This window comes from Chiloscyllium punctatum, chromosome 17 (assembly GCF_047496795.1).
Source record: "Chiloscyllium punctatum isolate Juve2018m chromosome 17, sChiPun1.3, whole genome shotgun sequence".
Taxonomy (NCBI): Eukaryota; Metazoa; Chordata; class Chondrichthyes; order Orectolobiformes; family Hemiscylliidae; genus Chiloscyllium; species Chiloscyllium punctatum.
In genome coordinates, this window is record NC_092755.1 from 92,557,581 (window position 1) to 92,580,796 (window position 23,216).

At 40.3% G+C, this 23,216-nt stretch overlaps 1 protein-coding gene across 4 annotated transcripts in view; it reads left to right on the plus strand.

Moving 5' to 3' along the window:
• LOC140488125 (protein phosphatase Slingshot homolog 1-like) overlaps positions 1-23,216 on the plus strand; it is a 125,304-nt gene that overhangs the window by 25,585 nt on the left and 76,503 nt on the right. For 3 of the 4 annotated variants that reach the window (XM_072587925.1, XM_072587926.1, XM_072587928.1), the window contains exon 2: positions 12,785-12,825. The exons of the other annotated variant lie outside the window; for it this stretch is intronic. In XM_072587925.1, coding sequence (XP_072444026.1) covers positions 12,785-12,825 — 41 coding nt within the window. The remainder of the gene's footprint in view (positions 1-12,784; positions 12,826-23,216) is intronic. 4 annotated transcript variants of the gene reach the window in all.

Sequence of the window (23,216 nt, forward strand, 5' to 3'; positions counted from 1 at the left end):
AGGAAGGAGACCAGAATTGCACTCAATATTCCAACAGTGGCCTAACTAATGTCCTGTATAGCCCATAGCCCTGCATTTCCGAAGGATAATCCACCTAACATGCACATCCCTGCACGCTGTGGGCAATTTAGCAAGGCCAATCCACCCAGCCCGCACATCCCCGTATCATGGAAGGAAACCCGCGCAGATGCAGGAAAAATGTGCAGACTCCACACACAGCTGCCTGAGGGCAGAACCAAAACCTGGTCCCTGTGCTAGCACCTCTCCTGTGCCCAGAAGATACTTGAAAATTGTCAAGGCCCCTACTATCTCCACCCTTGCCTCTCACAGCATCTCATCTGGGCATGGGTGTTTTTACAGTTTTATATGTTTATAATGATGTGGAAGTTTTGTTACAATTTAATACTTTAAATTGTACAGCATAGAAAGAAGCCTTTTAGCCCTGTACGATTATGCTGTCGCTCCAAAAAAGCTACCAGTTAGTCCCACCGGCCTGCTTTTTCCCCACAGTTCTACAGTATATGTTTTTCCTTTCTACACCACTGTCTATAAGTTGTTTTTCTTTTATTTCTTCTAGAGCTTGAGTCTTCACCCCTTTGAAGCACAAGATCATTGTTGGAATTTAAGTTTCACCCAGGATCTACACTTAAGACAATATAGAATAAACAGTTTATTTTAATGCTACATAAATCTAAAACCAAGTATATATAATTATTAATTCTGTTCTTCTACTCACCTGTGACTAAACATTATTGACCATTGCCTTAAAGTCAGGGGAGAGAGGTAATAGTTCGAGATGCTAATCATAAACACACCATCAAATGTCTATCAGTGTGATGGATGCAGTTTGGACTTGATTGTCTTTATTGACTCTCAATCTGACTTTTGGCTCCATATAATTTTGTATACAAATTATCTCCATATCCACTCCACTACTTTATAACTCAAACACTTGATAGAATTTGATAGCTAATGAATTAATGTCTACTTGAAGGAATGGATTTAAGGCAAGATTGGCAATTTGTCCTATTACATCTAATCCTGAAGTAGCCTATTGAATTCCTTTGCTAAGTTCCTCTGTTGCACTTAGGTATTTGAATGGAACCATTTTTTCTTTGATTTAGTTTCTAGTATTTTCTCCAAACTCAGGAAGTGTAAAATGTTTTTTTTAATTGGGAGAACCACAGATCCAGTTTCAATTTAAATTTATTGAAGGACTGTTCATAAGTGCGAAGTCTCTGTCCTTTCTCTGCAGTTCAAGTTCATCACATTCAATTTTAACATTTATGTCATAATGAATCTAAAGTCGAGAATCCAGATACTTCCTGATAGCTCATTGCATACTTCAATCTTTGATTTTTTAAAGAAGTGATTTTTTTTTGTCATTAGATATCAATACCTTTTCAGAATCTTCCCTGTCTTAATCACCTCACATTAGTGTGGAGGATTAGTTCACCATTGTCAGCATAAAGTTTGTTGTGCAAGAATTTAAACAAGAGATGCAAAAGGGCACTTGCTTGAACAGGGTTTACAATCTTAACTTCCATTTCATGATAAAAGTCCATAACTTTTACTTGCTGGTGATTACGTAGTAGTAATTGACAAAAAAAAGAGAAAATCAGGATTATTTCAAAATGCGACAAATCTATGCCTGGTATGGCTTGTGCACCATCTGTTGTGATGAATGCCAATTGCTTGAGTTGCATGTGTTTTGAACTTGTGGATATCTTCACCCTTTTTCCCTCTCAGCATCAAAAGGGTGAGAAGATCCCTCAGAGTATTGATCATATAGATCCGTTGAACTGCAGTGAGCAGCATTCATGGTCCTGAAAGACCACCTTGGCTAAAGATTAATCTTGTCTTGATGCTGTAGAAGTACCAAGTAACATGCTCTGATTTCTTCTTTGGTTTAAATCTTTGAATAATGAGTCAGAGGCTACAGTCATTGAAGTTGTGGATTTACTCGCCGAGCCGTTGTTTTTCTGCAAATGTTTCGTTGCCTCCCAAGGTGATGTCATCAGTGCGTCTTTGATTAGGTGTTGGTGATCTATCCCACCTAGTTTGTTGGTATTTCCGGTTCTGTATCTGAATGGTTTGTATACAGGGTCCAACTCAAAGTGTCTATTGATTAAGTGCTGATTGGAGTGCCAAACTTCAAGAAATTCTCTGACGTGTCTCTGTTTTGCCTGTGCTAGGCAAAAGTCTCAGTTGAATTTGTATCGTTCATTGTCTGGTTGGAAACGTGAGTGTTAGTCATGTCTGGCAGTAGCGAGCTGATGTTTGTGCAATTGTATGTTCAGTTTTGTTCCTGTTTGACCTATGTAGTGTTTTCCACAGTCTTTGCAGGGCATCTTGTAGTTAGCGTGTGTTCTTTTGGATGTGGGCATCGGGTCTGTAATGTTTTTGAGGAGCTGGTGGAAGATGTTTACTAGTTTGTGGGCCACTAAGATTCCCAGCAGTCTGAGTAGTTGGGTAGTTATCTCTGATATGTCTTTGATGTATGGTATGGTCACTATTGTGTCTGGTCGTGTAGTGTTTTCTTAGGTTTGTTCCGTAAGTACTAGAGAATGGTGCTGTTGGGTACTGTTTCATTTAAATCCTTTGAATAGGTGTTCCTGTTCCGCCTTCTGGTTAGCACTGCTGCCTCGTAGCGCCAGGGACCCAGGTTCAATTCCAGCCTTGGGCGACTGTCTGTGTGGAGTTTGCACATTCTCCCGGTGTCTGCATGGGTTTCTTCCAGGTGCTCTGGTTTCTTTCCCACGGCCCAAAGATGGGCAGGTCAGGTGAATCGGCCATGCTAAATTGCCCATAGTGTTATGTGCATTAGTCAGAGGGAAATGGGTCTGGGTGGGTTACTCTTCGGAGGGTCGATGTGGACTTGTTGGGCTGAAGGGCCTGGTTCCACTGTAGGGGTATCTAATCGATATCTAATCAATCAATTCTGGAGTTCTGGGCTGCTACAGTGTGTCCTTGCACGTTTAAATAATGCCTTAATACAGCTCCACTTGTGTGTGTTGGGGTGGTTGCTGTTATAGTTCGCTATCTGGTCAATCTGGGTGTTCTTCCTGTACACACTGGTCTGGAATTCACCAATATGTCACCAATTCACCAAATTCCACTAATATGTCCAGGAAGGGGAGTCTGCTGTTGTTATCCTCTTCTTAAGTGAACTTTATCCCAGTGAGGATATTATTGGTGTGGTGCTGGGTTTCTACCAGTTGCGTAAACGAAATGGGTACCCCAACAGTTGACTGGGAATACTATAATTCTAGCACTTTAGTTGGGTCAGCTTTTGACCAATGTGTGCAGGAAGGTTTCCTGACACAGTAGGTAGTCAGGCCAACAAGGGGCGAGGCCACATTAGATTTGGTATTGGGTAATGAACCTGACCAGGTAATAGATTTGAAGGTAGGTGAGCACTTTGGTGATAGTGACCACAGTTCGGGTATGTTTACTTTAGCAATGGCGAAGGATAGGTATACACTGCAGGGCAAGAGTTATAGTTGGGGGAGAAAGGCAACTACGATGCAATTGGTAAGATTTAGGATATATAGGATGGGGAAGGAAACTACTGGAGATGGGCACAATTGAAATGTGGAGCTTATTCAAGGAACAGCTACTGCAGGTCCTTGATAAATATGTACCTGTCAGGCAGGGAGGAACTTGTCAAGCATGGGAGTTATGGTTTACTAAGGAAGTTGAATTTCTTGTCAAGAGGAAGAAGAATGAGATGTGAAGACTCGGTTAGGGTGCTTGAGAGTTACAGGTTAGCCAGGAAAGATCTAAAGAGAGAGTGAAGAAGAGCCAGGAGGGGACATGAGAAGTTATTGGCAGATAGCTTTAGGATTTTCCTTCATTCTTTCTATAGGTATATTAGGAATTGGAGAATGGGCCTAATCTTTCTTGAGACAATCAAGGGCAGCAGTGGGAAGTTGTGTGGAGTCAGAGGAGATATGGGAAGTGCTAAATGAATATTTTTCATCAGTATTCACTCTTAAAAAAGACAATGTTGTCGAGGAGGATAGATATACAGGGTACTAGACTAGATAGGATTGAGGTTCACAAGGAGGAGGTGTTAGCAATTCTGGAAAGTGCAAAAATAGATAAGTCCCCTGGGGAGGATGGGACTTATCCTAGGATTCTCTGGGAAGCCAGGGAGGAGATTGCCAATCCTTTCACTTTAATCTTTATGTCATCATTGTCTCCAGGAATAGTGCCAGAAGACTGAGGGATAGCAAATGTTCCCTTGTCCAAGAAGGGGAGTAGAGATAACCATGGTAATTATAGACCAGTGAGCCTTACTTTGGTTGTGGGTAAAGTGTTGGAAAAGGTTATAAGAGATAGCATTTATAATTATCTAGAGATGAAAAAGTTGATTAGGGATAGTCAACACGATTTTGTGAAAGGTAGGTCATGCCTCACAAACCTTTATTGAGTTCTTTGAGAGGATGACCAAACAGGTGGATGAGGGTAAAGCTGTTGATGTGGTGTATATAGATTTCAGTAAGGCATTTGATAAGGTTCTCCATGGTAGGATATTGCACAAAATACGGCGGCATGAGATTGAGGGTGATTCAGCAGTTTGGATTAGAAATTGGTGATGTGAAAGGTGATGGTTGCTTGGAAATGTTCCTCCTAGAGTTCAGTTACTGGTGGTGTACCACAAGGATCTAATTTTGGGTCCACTGCTCTTTGTCCTATTTAAAAACAACCTGGATGAGGGTATGGAAGGTTGGGTTAGTAAATTTGCAGATGACATGAAGGTCAGTAGAGTTGTGGATAGTGCTGAAGGATGTTGAAGGTTACAGAGGGACATAGATAAGCTGCAGAGCTGGGCTGAGAGGTGGCGAATGGAGTCTAATGCAGAAAAGTGTGAGGTGATTCACTTTGGAAGGAGCAACAGGAATGTGGAGTCCTGGGGTAATGGTAGGATTCTTGGTACTGTAGATGAGCAGAGATCTCGGTGTCCATGTACACTCCTGAAAGTTGCCATCCGAGTTGATCGGATTGTTAAGAAGGCATATGGTATGTTAGCTTTTATTAGTAGAGAGATTGAGTTTCGGAATCATGAAGTCATACTGAGGCTGTACAAAACAATGATGCAGCCACAGTTGTAGTATTGCGTACAGTTCTAGTCACCGCATTATAGGAAGGATGTGAAAGTTTTTGAAAGGGTGCAGAGGATATTTACTAGGATGTTGCCTGTTATGGAGGGAAGCTCTTACGAGGAAAAGCTGAGGGACTTGAGGCTGTTTTCATCAGAGGGAAGGTTGAGAGGTGACTTAATTGATAATCAGAGGGTTAGATATGGTGAACAGTGAGAGCCTGTTTCCTCGGAAGGTGATGGCTAGCACAAGGGCGCATAGCTTTAAATCGAGGGGTGATAGATATAGGACAGATGTCAGAGGTAGTTTCTTTACTCAGAATAGTAGGGGCATGGAATGCACTGCCTGCAACAGTTGTAGACTTGCCAACTTTAAGGGCATTTAAATAGACATTGGATAGTCATATGGAATTGTGTAGGTTAGATGGGCTTCAGATTAGTTTCATAGGTCAGTGCAACATCGAGGGCTGAAGGGCCTGTACTTTGCTGTAATGTTCTATGTTCTAACAGCACTATCCTCCGGTGCTTACAGGACAAAGCCAGAAAACACTACACAACCAGATAATGACCTTACCATACATTTAATATGTATCAGAGATAACTACCCAACTACTCAGACCGCTGGGAATCTTAGTGGTCCACAAACCAGTAAACACCTTCCACCAGCTCCTCCAAAATGTTAAAGACCTGATCCCTGCATCCAACAGGGCAAACACTATCTACAAGATACCCTGCAAAGATTGTGGAAAATACTACATGGATCAAACAGGAAGAAAACCGACCATACGAGTGTACATACATCAGCTTGCCCATGCCAGACAGGGCCAGCGCGCACTCATTTTCAACCCCATAGATAACGTCATAGGACACAAATTCAACTGGGATGATGTAACCATCCTTGCCAGGCAAAACAGAGACACGTTAGATAATTTCTTGAAGCCTGACACTCCATCTGGAACTTAATCAATAGACTCATTGAATTGGACCCCGAATATAGACCACGCGGATACAGAACTGTAAGTACCAACAAATAGACATAAATACCAGGCGGGACAGACCACCTTATCAAAGAGGCACTAATGATATCACCTAGCAAGGCAGTGAAATGTGTGCAGAAAACCCACCAGCTCAGCAAACAAGTCCACGCTTCATCCACAACCTGAGCTACAAATCTTCTCAAGAACACTTTAGTCTTTATTTCTTTAAATACGTTGCCATCTGTGAATGGTTTGTGTTTTGCCACAAGCTGTCAAACATGGCATGATGCTTCAGCGAAGGGCTTACCTTCTGCTGGTAGAGGAAAAAAGTGACTGTGTTGTGCTTTCAAAAACAGCTTTCAATGATTCAACATTATTTGTCCAAAACATGCTGTTCAAGGAAATATCTTGAATATACTGTGCTAATTGTGTGGCTATTCCAAATTGTCCTTTTTACTTTGTGATGTACTTTGGTGATATATAAAGCAAGCGCTTATATATTTTATAGTTGTGAGCAAACATTCATTTTCCCATTCCATGTGAAACTGAACATTTTTAGTTTCTTTTTAGAAACAAATATCTTCCTTTGCAAATAAACCAAAGCTCTGTAATTTCAGCATTCCTTTCTGCCAACTAGCTATTCAAATAATCATTGCTGTTATTTTCCAAATTTGAAGTACTTAACTCATTCTGGATGATGTAGAGAGGTTTTTAACTGTTAGAATTGCCTGTCTTATCTTCTTTCCCCACTTGGTATGTTACTCATTAGTTCTACTTAAACCTAAGATGTTGCATTTTCTCATTTATTTTCAGCTACTTCGCTAAGCGTTCTAGTTGCCTTTGCCCTTTGGTTTGCACATTAAAAGCAATGGAAATATGCTGTTCATGACTCCCTGCTCATCACACAAAACATAGGTCTGTTTTCTGGTCGGGTTTCAGCGATTCCAAATTTTCTACTTAGCTTTGTGCAGACCTCGTTATCAAGTACAGTTACTTACTGATAAGCATTTTAGGCAAGGCAAGCTGTGTATTTTAATTTAGTTCTGTTTGCCTTGCTGCATACTATTAGGAAATCAGTCCACTTTAAAAAAAATCTCAAAACAAAGAACTGCACTTGCTGGAAATATGAAACAAAAACAGATATTGCTGGAGAAACTAAAGTTCTGAAGAAGGACAGCTGGACTTCAGTGCTCAAAGGCATAATTTAGTACAACCCCATGCATATCACAACCCCATATGCAAACTATAATCCCATCTACACAGACAAATTGCAAAAATATCTTGTCAAATGCAGTCTGACTGCATTTTCCTTATTAGAATTAGAATTAGAATTTTCCTTATTTACATTAGCAAAGTTGACCTTTACCTTGGTAATGCGCACCCAACTTCACCCACTTCTCTATTTGAAACATTAACTGTACTTTCTCTCTACAGATGCTTCCACACCTGCTAAGTTTCTCACTCAATTACTATTTTTGGAGAAAAAAAATTAGTTTCCTACAGTTTCCATAATGTGCATGTTTGCTTCTCTCTCATTCTCTATCACTACATACCTGCTTTCTTTTTTAACCAAAATAGACAGGCAGGAGGCTGGAAGAACACAGCAAATCAGATAGCGTCAGGAGGTGGAGAAGTTGGTGTTTCAGCTGTAACCCTCCTTCCAACTTCCTGCCTGTCTATTTTGGATTCCAGCGTCTGCAGATATTTTCTTTTTCTTTTTTAAACGATCTTTGTTATTGCGATAACCACCACAGTTTTTCTGTTTCCAAATCAGCGAGGTGAATCAGTTAATATGCATTATCACCCGGGACTAATCTTGCCTGCTGGATCCTTCAGCAAGTTAACAAGTAGTTTTGCTAATACTACTGGACATGACTGTAGTAGCACAAAGCAGCTCTTGCTCTCACAGTATTTAGCTTACAAATTGCATTTTAATTTTCAGTATTATGCAAGGATGCGTTTGCTTGTATTCCAAACTATCTTGAGTAAAAGCTTTTTTGTCATGATTAGTGTTGTATTGTTTCCTATTTGAAGTAAGAAACTACAGTACTATCATTTTAAGACTTGTCCTTTGTGCTAATAATAACTTGTGGCTAAATCATTTATATGTTCTTTCATGTAATGGATAAAATAAAAGATTGGGACAAGCAATAGAATCAACTGTGTCCTGATAGCTGTCACTGAAATTCTTTGAAATTCATACCAGTGTGCAGATTCATATGTTGCAGCTTTTTAATCATATAAGCATATATACAAGATTTGGGCTACTTTTGTTACTGAAATCTGGAGCTAAGTAAATTACCAGCTGAAAAACTAAAATAGTGGTTCCATCTTGTTAAACAATTAATGTCTTAATGTGACTAAGTTTTGAATATTGTGTTAATGACTCCAGTTATCACTAGCTGGTCACACAAATGTAGTGTGCATTTGCCCTTGAAATGCAGTGAACAGTAACACCAAGAATGTGCAATAGAACTACCTAACAATCAGGTTTTTGTTTGTTCAAAACAAGCTTTTATTTCTGGAATACAAACAAAATACAAGTTCCGTTTATCAAAAATGCTGGTTGGATCATCTACCCCATGGCAATTTTGGGAAAGGATTGTAGTGATCAGAGTTTTTTGATGTTCTCACAAATTCTTGTTGAGCTACCAGATGTGCACCCAAAGTTGGACTACAAAATTTAAAGCTTTTTAGGCTCATGATTAAGGGTTGGGGCATTAGCCAAGTAAGGTTAGATTCATTGTCTTCAATGAATAAACGAACGCCTTTGTGTTTACCACTTCCTTGGAATATTTGTGTCACTTGTCTTTTGAACTTGAAACATTTTATGCACTAATATTGGCTACTTAGGTGCCTAATTTAAAGAATACCTAATTGTAATATTTAGTTTTGTAATATATATTAAAATATACAAATGTAGATTTTTGTAAAGTTTTTTGTCGAACATTGCCTGAATACACAAGCAGGAAATAAGTCAAAGGCATAATTTAGTACAACTCCATGCATATCACAACCTCTTATGCAAACCATAACCCCATCTACACAGACAAATTGCAAGAACGTCTTGTCAAATGTAGTCTGATGGTTCTTAGATTCACAAATTAGAATCCTCCTTACTTACCTTCGCGAAGTTGACCTTTACCTTGGTAATGTGCACCCAACTTCACCCACTTCTCTACTTCAGGCTTTCCTAATCGTCTCAAATTCAATTCTGTATCTTGATCATCACTGTTTTAGATAAAATGGGTTATCTTTTGACTTGAGGTTAGGTTAAAACGCATTCTTATTCTTTCATGAGATATGAGTGTCACTGGCAGGGTGGGCATTTTTTGCCTGTACCTAATTGCTTTGGAACTCAGTGACTTAGTAGACCAATTCAGAGTCAACCACATTACTGCGTATCTGGAGTCAGATTTAGTCCAGATGAGGTAAGAATGACTGAGAGATTTCTTTCCTGAAAGGACAATTAGTGAACCAGATGGATTTTTCCAACAATTTATGACAATTTAATTGTCATTATTTCTGAGATTAGCTTTTAGTTCCTTATTTTTATGAATTTAATTTAAATTCCATCATGGGTGGAGTGGACTTAAATCCATCTTTCCAGAACAAAGGCTATGGCACCGGATGAATGGGCACCACCCAACAATCAACAGATAGGAGTGTTCCTTCCCGGATGGGGAACACTTCAGTGGTCCAGGACATTCGACCTCGGACCTTTGGGTGACCATCCTCCATGACGGACTTTGGGACAGGCAGCAGCGAAAGATGGCCGAGCAGAGGCTGATAGCTAAGTTCCGTATTCGTAGGGAGGGCCTCAACTGGGACCTTGAGTTCATGTCACACTACATTGCACTATACACACAGACACTCCTATACACGCGCGCACGCACATGCACTCCTATACACACAATACACAGACACACATATACACAGATGCGCACACATTCCTACAGAGAGACACACTCCCCCGCTCTCAAGCGTATCCTCTCACAGACTTAGGCCACTTTACACTCACACACACACCACACACACACACACTTTCTCTCACAGACACTCACCCCCCACCCCAGACACACGCACACATATACATTTGTATGGGGTGAATTTGTACTTGCCCAGTTATGTTGTACTTTGCTCAAAAACTGCATGAATTCATGTAAGACTGTTGACTCACTTTTTAGTTTAGAATCCGTCTAAACATTATGACACAGACAGGGAACACAGAAAGCTAACACCTTCAACATATTATCTGGCTGACACCAATTGTTACAGTTAACCTGACAATGTAACTTTAAGTTTTGTGATTTACATATGAAAGAAGTGAAATTATCATGGTATTCTGACAGATGAAAGACTCAACAAACAATCAAGATATTTTTCAATGTATAATTTCAGTTACATCACATTATAAACTTTTGCTATAAATTCTTTGTTTTATAATTGTATCCTCCACAACCACCTGATGAAGGAGCGACGCTCCGAAAGCTAGTGCTTCCAATTAAACCTGTTGGACTATAACCTGGTGTTGTGTGATTTTTAACTCTTTCCAGAGCATTAGCCGAGCTGTCTTGAAGGTAAAAGTGAGGACTGCAGATGCTGAAAACCAGAGTTTAGATCAGAGTGGTGCTGGAAAAGAACAGGAGGCTAGACAGCATCCGAGGAGCAGGAAAATCGACATTTCAGGCAAAAGCCCTTTATCAGGAATAGAAGCAGGGAGCCTCCAGGTGGAGAGAAAAATTGGGGGCGGGGGCACAGCTGGGGAGAAGGTAGCAAAGAGTACAATAGGTGAATGGGGGTGGGGAAGGAGGTGACAGGTCAGAGAGGAGGGTGGGGGAAGGTAGCAGGTCCTGGGCCGCCTCCACCGCCACTCCCTCACCACTCGACGCCTGGAAGAAGAATGCCTCACCTTCCGCCTCAGAACACTTCAACTCCAGGGCATCAATGTCGACTTCACCAGGTTCCTCAGTTCCCCCCCCACCCCACCCCACCTTACCCCAGTTCCAACCTTCCAGCTCAGCACCGTTCTCATGACCTGTCCTACCTGCCAATCTCCCTTCCTGCCTCTCTGCTCCACCCTCCCCTCTGACCTATCACCTCCATCACCACCCCCATTCACGTATTGTACTCTTTGCTACATTCTCCCCAGCTCCCCCCTCCCACCTCTCTCCCATTTATTTCTCCACCCTGGAGGCTTCCTGCTTCTATTCCTGATGAAGGGCTTTTGCCCAAAACATCGATTTTCCTGCTCCTCGAATGCTGCCTGGCCTGCTGTTCTTTTCCAGCACCACTCTGATCTAAACTCTAGCTGTCTTGAAGACTAGTTCAGTTGCATCACCACTACGATAGTGGATTAATTGTAAATTTTCTTTGAAATACTTTTCCATCACTAGGTTCATGCCAGTAAGGTTTCCAGCTCTGATAGTTTAGTTTTCAGCATCTTGATGCCTATAACACTGTCACTCTCAAATAGTAATTTTAAGACAATTTCAGGAATTCTAAGGTCTGAAGCCATTTTACATTTGATTTGCCTTTTTCATATAAAAGGTATGAAACTGTTTGAAACCAGCAATGCAAGTGGGCTCTCAGAAAAACAACAGGTTATTTCTCACCGGTTTGTAATTTTTGCTGACTCGAATAATTTGCCATGATTTTTTTAATTTCAAAGGATGTAAAAGGCTACAGGGACATTCGGAAATGAGTCTCTGAAGAGAGTATCTGAAAGGATGCGGACTCACGGGAAAAGTGAAGTGGCATGTTGAAAAAATCAGTCATCAATTTCCTAGTTCTGAAGTTTCCTATTTCTGAAGGGTCACTGGACCCGAAACATTACCTCTGCTTTCTCTCTACAGATGCTGCCAGACCTGTTGAGTTCTTGCAACAATTGCTTCTATTTTTGTTTCTGATTTCCAGCAACTGCAGTTCTTTGGGTTCTGTTTTCATCAGTTTCCCATGTGTGTAAACCAGTTTGACTTCCAAAATAAAGAAGGTGCACTACATGATTAGATAGGTAAATCGTAATGTCAAGCTCTTTGCAATATTTCCTCAGCGTCATTAATGACTTTTTTTTTTAAAAAGTGGATTTTTCTAACCTTTTATTCAGAAAACCTGCATCAAATTTCCGTAATCCATATGAGAGAATGTAAAATACCGTGTCCCGATCAAAGGATACTTTTTTCTCATTGGTTCTAAACTCTTCTTTTCATGGGGATTTTAATTTTGCAGATTTCAATTTGATACTCTGATGGTTTTATCTCTGAGACACCCAATATAAATCCAGATTGGAATATGCCTGTCTGTAAGCCACTAATGTGAAATGATTTTGTGCTGTTTCAGGTGAACTTTCTAATTTTATAGCACAAAAGTATCCATTAAATTAAGCTATTGTTTTTTAGCTCATTTGGAGATCAGAGGAAATGGAAAAACACTCACTATGTTGTAGAGTCAATATTTTTACAGGAAGAGGTCTGTAAATTTGGAAAATCAGAAGTGCTTTGATATACTTGACTTCTGTGTATTTATTGAAGGGCTAATGAATTTCCACAAACTCAGTCTTCAGAGTAGGCTTCTTCATTAAGCAAATACTAACTTCTTATTGCCCCACAAAACTATGGACTTGCCTATGTTCAAGTTTAATCATTCTGTTGTATCACCAAAGTTGAAATTTGAAACTTGGTTACTTTTTTCTTTTTTTTAACAGGAGGGTGGAAGTGATGATGATCGTAGATTACAACAACAGAGGTAATTGTCAGATCTGCATTGTATAACTTATTTCCTGTATGTTGATTTTTGTGGTGTTTACTTTTCACTCAAACACAGAAAAGCTGGTTCCAAAAGGTTTATCTTGAAATCTTATTTTCAACCATTTATATCTTCAAATGGTCAAATTTTAAAAAAATATTTTAATACCATCTGTAAATGAAATGTAAAATCCTGAGTAATAAATGCAGGAGTTCAGTTATTTTAAATCACTGATTCTAAGCAAAGAAACATGAAACTGGGGTTTCAATCTCCAAAATATCTGTAAGCATTTGATTTATTAAATAGACTAGTGTTATTCTTTGACCATAACATAGTATCTCTGTCCATAACTGTCTTAATTTATGTGTCCTACAGTTTCCATTGTCTGCACATTTGTTTCTTTCACATTCTCTGTTAATACACAAATTTTGGGGCTTAAAAGAATTTTTGAAATGTTAAATACAATTTTAAGGAGAATTGACTGCAAATGACTGAACTAAATTAGGATGCATAGTTTCAATTTATATTTCCTAGATAGCTTAAGATATAATTTATCCAGCCATTTATAATTTTAAAGATTGAATTTATCCAATTAAGTGTTTCAGTTTAACGCGCGCTTCCAAAATATTGGCATATTTCATTCCTTTCATTAAATGGCTTCATTTCTTTGCTCATTTGTCAAAAGCACTTGCTTAAACTGACATTCTTCATTGCCATTGTTCCCAATTTGGTATTGTCTATTATGAACCTTTTGGGTGCGACTCCTTTCTCCAAATCATTTATAAAAATCTTTGGGCGCCTAAGAGGCAGAAACTAGAACACTCGTTGGTGACTGTTAAAATTGAGAGAAGCAGAGCAAGAGAGAAGTAAAGGAGGAAATAGGTATTAGATTTAAGAACAATGTCAAGATGTTGACTGCTGTCAAGGATTGTCAAAGTTGGATTGTCAGCTTTATAAATAATGACAGTTGATGAAAAAACATCAAAGGCACCGACTTTGTAGTAGTCTTCTGGTTAAGTGGTGTTATGGTTTGAAGTGGGAGAAGAGAACTGATTATTTTCCTTGTCCCACTCCTCTAATAAAAGGGAAGTGAATTTGCAAATTAAATACATCCGACTGTATTGTTTAGTATAGTACATAGAACAATACAGCGCAAAACAAGCACTTCGGCCCTGTGGACTAATCTAAGCCCATTCCCCCTACGCTATCCCATCATCATCCATGTGCTTATCCAAGTATTGTTTAAATGCTCCTAATCTGGCTGAGTTAACTACATTGTCAGGCAGGACATTCCACGATGTTACCACTCTGAGTAAAGAACCTGCCTCTGACATCTGTCTTAAATCTATCACCCCCCAATTTGTAGCTATGCCCACTCGTACAAGCTAACTTCATTATCCGAGGAAAAATACTTTCACTGTCTACCCTATCTAATCCTCTGATCATCTTATATGTCTCTATCAAATCCCATTTTAGCCGTCGCCATTTTACTGAGAACAGACCCGTCTCTCAACCTTTCCTCATAAGACCTTCCCTCCAGACCAGGCAACATCCTATAAATCTCCTCTGCCTCTTTTTCAATGCTTCCACACCTTTCCTGTAATGGGGTGACTAGAACTGTACACTATATTCCAAGTGAGGTCGCAATAGCATTTTGTACAGTTGCAGCATGACATTATGGCTCGAGAACTCAATCCCTCTCCAAGATCCCTCTGCATATCCACACTACCAAGAATCTTTCCATTCACTCAGTATTCTGCCTTAAGTAGTAAATGCACTGCAGGCTGAATATTTTCCATCAACCACCACTCGTTGCCTTCTTACAGAAAGTTAGTTCCTAATCCAAACTGCTAAATCACCTTCAATCCCAAGACTCCGTATTTTCTCCAACAGCCTGCCATGTGGAACCTCATCAAAGGGTTTACTGAAGACCATGTACACCACTTCAGCTGCCCTAACCTCATCCACGTGCTTGGTCACCTTCTCGAAAAAAACTCTGAGGTTTGTGAGACATGACCTGCCCTTGACAAAACCGTGTTGACAACCTGCAATTGAATTTTTGCTTGCTAGCTGATTATACATCCGGTCTCTTATAATCCTTTCCCAAACTTTTCCTGCAACAGACGCAAAGCTCACTGGTCTATAATTACCTTCTTGAACAAGGGCACAACATTTGCAGTCCTCCAGTCCTCTAGTACTAAACCTGTAGACAACGATGACTCCGATCAAGGCCAATCTTTAAATCCTTCCTAGCTATTCTGTAACTCTCTATCGCCTCATTTGAACTATCTTGTCTCAACATCACATAAGCCTCCTTCTTTCGCATAGCAAGAGCTGCAATTTCTTTGGTAAACCACGGTTCCCTTACCTTACCACTTCCCCTCTGCCTGACAGAGACATACCTATCAGAGACACGCAATATCGGTTCCTTAAACCAGCTCCACATTTCTATTTGTCCCCATGCCCTGCATTTTGCTAACCCATTCTGTGCATCCTAAATCTTGTGTAATCGCATTATAATTGTCCTGTGACATGTACAGAGGAACCTCCAATTGTCTGAATACCGATTATCCGAAGGAGATCTCAAGTCCCGATGGAGACACTTCATCCAAGACGTGTTTTCAACAGTGATCGCGTCTTTTGTTTACAGTGATTAAACAGGCACCGTCTCCAAATGACTGTCTGTCTGTCTGTCTATCTGTCTGTCTGTCTGCCCACCGTCTCTCCCCATACTTTCCCGGGAGTTCTACACAGGGGTGTACCCGAAACCCTCCATCCCAACATTGTCCTGTACAGGGCAAAGGTGGAACCTGAAAATGTGTTGCTGGAAAAGCACAGCAGGTCAGGCAGCATCCAAGGAACAGGAAAATCGACGTTTCGGGCATGAGCCCTTCACCTGTCAAAACGTGTGTGTGGCTGTGGCTGTGTGTGTGCTATTTGGAGACTTACCCCACAAAGGCAGCTTGCTGGTGTCCAGTCCAGCTGCCCTGGAGAGGGTGTGGGTGCGTATGAGGTTTGGAGATGGGTGGGGGGAGGAAAGGGTGGCGTTGCATGGGGTTGGGAACGGGGGAGGTCGGGTTTGGGGGCGGAATCGATGTTGGACCGGAGTGGGTGCGGTGTTGGACGGGGTTGGGGGTGAGAGATTGGTGTTGGATGGGGGTGGGGTCTTGGGGGCGGTATTGGACGGCTTGGTGCAGGGGTGGGGTTGGTGTAGCAGGGGGTTGGGGGCGGGTTCGGCATTGGATGGGGTTGGGGATGATGGGGCGGGGCCTTGTGCGTGCTGTGCTGCTGCAGTCTCCTGAATGGGGAGCAGACTTTAAAAACTCCAAGGCCCAGAGGAAAGGCAATTAATTGATTAACTGAATAATTGATTATCTGAACGAAATAGTGCCCGCCCATAATCGAGATTATCCTGTATCTACCTCTTTCCGTCGTTAAACGAAACACGACCAAATTATGGTCACTGTCTCCAAAGTGCTCACTTACCACTAAATCAGACACCTTGCCTGGTTCATTACCAAGCCCAAGATCCAGTGTGGCTTCTTGTCGGCATTTCGACATACTGTGCCAGGAAACCCTCTTGCACACCATGGCCAAAATTGATCCAATTGACATACTAGAGTTATAGCGTTTCCAGTCAATGTTGGGGAAGTTAAAGTCCCCTATAATAACTATATTAAAAATAAGTCTGCCACATTCCTTGCACAACAACTATGCACAAGAATGTGCAGGTTAGGTGAATTGGCCATGCTAAATTGCCCATTGTTAGGTGAAGGGGTAAATGTAGGGGAATGGGTCTGGGTGGGTTGCTCTTCGGAGGGTCGGTGTGGACTTGTTGGGCCGAAGGGCCTGTTTCCACACTACGTAATCTTAAAAAAAACTACATAATTAGCCTATTGCGAACATAATTTGCTCAGGCAAAGAATAAAAAGGTTTTAAACTACTTAAATATATACAATCTGCATTTGTGAAACAACAACACATGTAGTCACTAGTGATTTTAATTAGGTCAGCCAGGTGGACCACCTAATGAGATCCCTAATTGGGGCTGTTCATCTAGTCCAATCAGGAAGCCCTGGTGGGACTTGAACGTGGGCCTCCCAGTTTAGGACTAGGTACGCTACTACTGTGCCACAGGAGGGCTTGCATATCCAGTCTGCTGTGCTTTGAAGTGTTTTCACTATAAAGCCCAATATGTAGACATATGTTGTGTCAATGATATTCTAAATTAATAAGACAAATAATATATATCCTTAACAGGGCCTGCTCACTTGATATTTGCTCATGCAGTACTACTCATTCTTGTCTACCAATTAACTGTTTGCAAGGCTATTTTGATGTATTTCTCTGTACTCATAAGTTACGACATAAAGTTGAAACCCATTATGTGGGACAATTTCAAATGTCTTCCTGAAATTCCATTTATATTGATGGTTGTAAGTCCCATAAATCACTAAAATTGTGTGGAATTTGTAATGCATTTCTTCTGTTAACCACTAGATGGGGAAAGATGTACAGCAAATCTGTTTGTCCAATGGAAATTGCTGGCATTTGTGGCTGTGGTAACATCATACCAGTCATGTGCACTAATTTTATTTTTAAAATGCCACATGTACAGAATGTACCTCTTATGTAGGTTCACTTAAAAAACAAAATCTGTAACTTCTAATGTGCAAAAATATTTTCACCTCCTGTTTTGGATTTATTTTACCAGCAAATGCACAGATTACAGTGAACAACTTTTGAGATCACATGCCTAATGACAATACTTGTTTATTTCCGTTTTTAATAATGCAATTTTTAACTTCTGGGCGTTGTTGTTGGCTTCATTGGAAAGGGAGTGGAGTTCATAGAATCACATTTAGGGTTTGAACCACCATGTTTATGCAGCAGTTAGATCGTGCTGCAGGAGACCTATTTCTATTTCACAGCAAAACTTTCCCTTTATCAACTCAGTTTTAAAAGGAAGACTAGAAAATGGAAGTAGCAGGGTGAATGGCAATACAATGATGTATCTGATACACTATGCATGTATTCACAATAGCAGTTGAGTCAAGCCGAGTATTTGAAACTTAGTTAAGGGCAAATATGACAACATGGGGGAATAAAGTTAACTTGTAAATTAGGTTGTTACCATCTATAGGTAACTAAAAGAAGTTAAAGATAGTATCAAACAATTTTTTTTAAAAGTCTATTTTTAGAAGGGCTATACATACTTTATTTGGAAATCCAAATTGGAGAATGAGTGTTTGTATTATTCATTTACCCTTTACAATTCAAAGGAAAACTGAAACTATAATCACTTATTGGTTACAGAAAGACGTTTTTGAAGATACAGAAATTTGTTACTTTTGTGGAACGCACTACCACCAAGTGTCTTTGAGGGGGGAAAATACATGAACAGCAGCAGGGTATTGGTCAGTTGTAAATGACAGTTTGTCCTTGAACTAAGTGTTTCTGAAGATATTTTCAAAAGGAAAGAGTTTATGAAGTGAGCATTGGTCCAACAGAAAGTGAGTCTGGGAATTAATAATGGAAAATAAGGAGATAGCAGATGAGTTGATCAGATATTTTGCATTGTCAAGCTTTCCTATGAGATTGGAAAATAGCAAATGTTACATCTTTATTCAAGAGGGGAGAGGACAGAAAGCAGGAAAGTACAATAGTTTAACATCAATCAAAGGAAAACTTTTGAATGCATTTTTAGGAGAACATTTTAAAAGGTTTTGAGGTAATTAGGCAGAGTCAACCTGGTTTTGTGAAATGGAAATAATTTTCCGTCTATTTATTTGAATTCTTTGAATGAATAATATTGTGTGGACAACGGGGAATCTGGATGTTGAGGGGAGGTGTGGCTTTGTTAATTAAGGACAGTACAACGGTGGCATTAAGAGCTTTGATGAGGACTCATCTACTGAGGTGGTATGGGCTGAGGTTAGAAACAGAAGAGGACAGGTCACATTGCTGGGAGTTTTTTATAGGCCTCCACAAAGGTCCAGGGATGTGGAGGAGAGGATTGGCAAATCGATTCTAGGCAGGAGTGAAAGGAACAGGGTGGTCGTTATGGGAGACTTTAACTCCCCCCAACATAGACTATATGTCAGGAAATGCTATAACTCTGGTACGTCAGATGGATCGGATTTTGTCCAATGTGAGCAGGAGAGTTTCCTGACAAAGTATGTCGAAGGACCGACAAGAGGGGAGGCCACATTGGATCTGGTACTTCGTAATGAACCAGGCCAGGTATTTGATTTAGTGGTAGGTGAGCACTTTGGAGAGAGTGACCATAATTCAGTTATGTTTAGTTTAGCGATGGAAAGGGAAAGATGCATGCCACAGGGGAAAATTTATAGATGGGAGAAGGGAAATTTTAATATGTTGAGACTTGGGATGCATAGAATGGGGTAGCAAAATGCAGAGGATGGGGACAGTGGAAAGGTGGAGCTGGTTTAAGGAACTGATATTGCGTGTCTCTGATAGGTATATCCCTGTGAAGCAGGGAGGAAGTGGTAAGGTAAGGGAACCGTGGTTTACCAAAGAAATTATATCTCTTGATAAGTGGAAGAGGGAAGATTATGTGACGTTGAGACAAGGGGGTTCAAATGATGCGATGGAGAGTTACAGAATAGCTAGGAAGGATTTAAAGAGAGAGTTAAGAAGATCAAGGAGAGGACAAGAGCAGTCTTTAGCAGGCAGAATAAAGGAGAACCCTAAAGCTTTCTACACATACGTGAGGAATAAAAGGATGACTAGGGTAGGAATAGGGCCTGTCAAAGACAGAAGTGGGAAGTTGTGTGTGGACCCTGTGAAGATCGAAGAGGTGCTAAACGAATATTTCTCATCTGTTTTCACTTGGGAAAAGGAGAATATTGTAGAGAAGAAGACTGAGATGCGGGATATTAGACTTGAAAGGATTGAGATTAGTGAGGAGGAGGTGTTATCAATTCTAGAAGCAAAGTAGACAAGTCCCCTGGACTGGTTGGGATTTATCCGAGGATTCTCTCGGTAGCTCGGGAGGAGATGTTGGAGAGTTTGGCCTTGATCTGAGTCATCGTTGCCTACAGGTTTAGTACCAGAGGACAGGAGGATTGCAAATGTTGTGCCCTTGTTCAAGAAGGGAAGTAGAGATGACCCAGGTAATTATAGACCAGTGAGCTTTGCATCTGTTATAGGAAAAGTTTGGGAAATTGGGATTATAAGAGGATGTATAATCATCTAGCAAGCAACAATTTGATTGGAAATAGTCAACATGGATTCGTCAAGGGTGCGACACCTTACCAAGTACCTTTTGGAAATCTAAGTACACAACATAGAATAATACAGTGCAGAACAGGCCCTTTGGCCCTCGATGTTGCGCCAACCTGTGAACTAATCTAAGCCCATCACCCTACACTATCCCATCATCATCCATATGCTTATCCAAGGACTGTTTAAATGGCTCTAATGTGGCAAAGTTAACTACATTGGCAGGCAGGGCATTCCATGCCCTTACTACCCTCTGAGTAAAGAACCTGCCTCTGACACCTGTCTTAAATTTATCGTCCCTCAATTTGCAGCTATATCCCCTCATACAAGTAGATGTCATCATCCTAGGAAAAAGACTTTCACTGTCCACCCTTTCTAATTCTCTGCAGAGGTGCAGAGAGATTTGTTCATCTTTGCGTGATATGCAAAATGTTAGTATACAGGTTCAGTGAGGAACTAGCAAGGCTATTAGATTGTTGTTTCTTGGGAGGTAATTGAGTACAGAAGTAGGGACATGAGGTTTGAGCTGTTTAGGGCATTGATTTGAGTTGATTTATTTATTGCTGTGAGTATTTTGTTACAAAATATACTGAAAAGTGTTGTATAGTGTCATCACTCTCCAGCGCCATCTTAAAATAGAAAAATAAGCCAAAACATAGAATATTAGGGCTGAAAAGAAAGTTCGGTGTTAGTCCTCCTTGTTAAGCACTCAGCCATGAGTTGTCTTGCCACACCACTGGAACAAGAGTTGCCAGTCTCCAGCACCATCCCACCTCCACCAATGCTACTGCCACCATGAGTCCTCACTGGATCTTGCCAATGCATCCCCCATTGATGCCACCAGATCCTGCACTGGCCCAATCTCAACTCTGCTACTACTGCCAAGAATCTGCTCTGGGCCTACCTCACTGATGCAGCCACTACCATTGCTGCCAAATTTCATGCTGGACCCAAACGTGCCTCTGTCATCACCTCCCTGAGTCTGCGCTGGATACAGACACCACGGGGAACCCAAACTCGCCTCTGCTGCAGCAACCATGAGTCTGACTGGGTCCAGCATGTTAACGCTGAAGCTGCTGGGAATCCAAACTCATTGGTGAGACTATCACTGGAGAATTGTGGTATTGGTTTCCATATTTAAGGAAGAATATAAATGCATTGGAAGTAGTTCAGAAGAGATTTACGTGGGTTGCCTTATGAAGAAAGGTTGAACAGTCTAGGCTCTGATCAGCTGAGGTTAAAGACAAGGAAATGACCAACGTAAGATCCTGAGAGGTCTTGACCGGTGCACGTGGAAAGGATGTAGCCACTTTTGTAAGAATCTAGAACTAAAGGTCACTGATTAATAATAAGGTGTCGCTAATTTAAACAGTTTAGGAGAATTTTTTTTAGAGAGTTGAAAGTCGTAGTAGTACAGCATGGAAACCAACCCTTTGGTTCATCCAATCCATACTGACCATAATTCTAAACTAAACTAGTCCCACCTGCCTGCACTTGGCCCATGTCCCTCCAAACATGTCTTATTTATGTACTTACCTAAATATGTTTTGAATGTTATAACTGTCCCCACCTCCACCACTTCCTCTGAAAGTTCACGAAAAGTGCCCCTCATGTCTTTTCTTTAAATCTTTCTCCTTTCACCTTTAAAAACATGTCCCCTACTCTTGAAATTCTCTTGGAAGTCTCTTTTTCTAAAAATGCCATGGAAACGTAATAATGTTAATTTCAGGTTTCAATCATAATCTTCTTGAATGGCTGAGCAAACTCGAGAAGCCAAGTGGCTGTCATGTGCTAATTTGTATGTTTGTAAAATTTCTTAAGATTTATCTGATAACCCTCTAATTTTGGCATTAAATTATGGTAATCTCAATTGTGCCACCTTACACAGGGTTTAATTTCATTGATATAATACAAAGCAGTTCATAATTTAGAAGGGCATCACAATTTATTGCAGTTCAGTTTATTATTTTATGTATATTTGTGAGGAGTAGATGCTAAGCTATTAGCCTGAAATTACTTTTAGAATCCATTGCAATACCCTGAAATCTACTGGCTTGGGTGTTTCTTTATCCTCTTGCTTGGTGAACCCCAAGAATTAAGTTCACAAAGCAGCTGTGCATTAGCTGAAAATTCTGGAGATGGGCTTCTTGAGTACTAGTATTTTCAATTTTTAAAAAATACGTCAGAGCTCTCCGTTGACATTGGGTCTGAAAATTTGATGGACGCTGCTTCCTTCAGCTGATCTTGTCTCATGGAATTGTTCATAAGAAGGAAGAAATAACTTCATTCTCGTAATAGCATTTGTCATGGAAACTGAAGATTTAACAGAAATTCTTAACCTTCAACAATAAGGAAGCCATTGGCTTTTCTTTTTATTTGAGAAAGTGGTAGTGGGTCAGGGTTCTATTTAACAGACTTGAAAGATAACTGTATTAAGCCAAGCTGTTGATGACTGCACTTAAAAACTCTTGTTCTGACAGGATGCAAGCTGCTGAGTCATATCCTAGCAATGGCTCCACATCCTGATTTGGCTCTGTCTCATGTAGGGATATTGAAACATTGTGGTTACAGATTGATTACTAGAAATGGTATTCTTGTGGGATTATAGGTTTTTGTATTACTGATGAAATATTTTTACACAACTGTTTTATTATTATGTAAAACAATTATGCAATGTTTAAAGAAGGTGTTGTGAACAAATTGTAGATCTATTACATCTATCTTCATTTACAATCCATGCCAAAAGCTGTGAGAAATGAAGTCTGGAGAAAATGGAGATGTATTTTGTTGTATGATTTTTGACCTGAAAACAATGATATTGTAATTAGCTGGTGCTGCTTTCTGTTTAAAGAGCATTATGTCATATCGTGGTATTCCGGACCTCTGATATCAGTTAGTATCACCCCTGCATTACATCCTGGTCTAAGGTATGCTTTAAGATATGAGAAAGAAAGCAATAACCTTTTCTCACTTTTCTCAGTGCTTGTTCTTAGAAATGCAATTTCTCTTCCTGTTTTGTGAGGAATGGATTGCTGTTGAGATCCTGAATAGCTTATAAACTTATCATGTGATTAGCTAGGGAACAATTGGTACAATTGCCCCGTGTTTTGGACAGAAACCACAGACAGATGTTCCCATTGATGTAC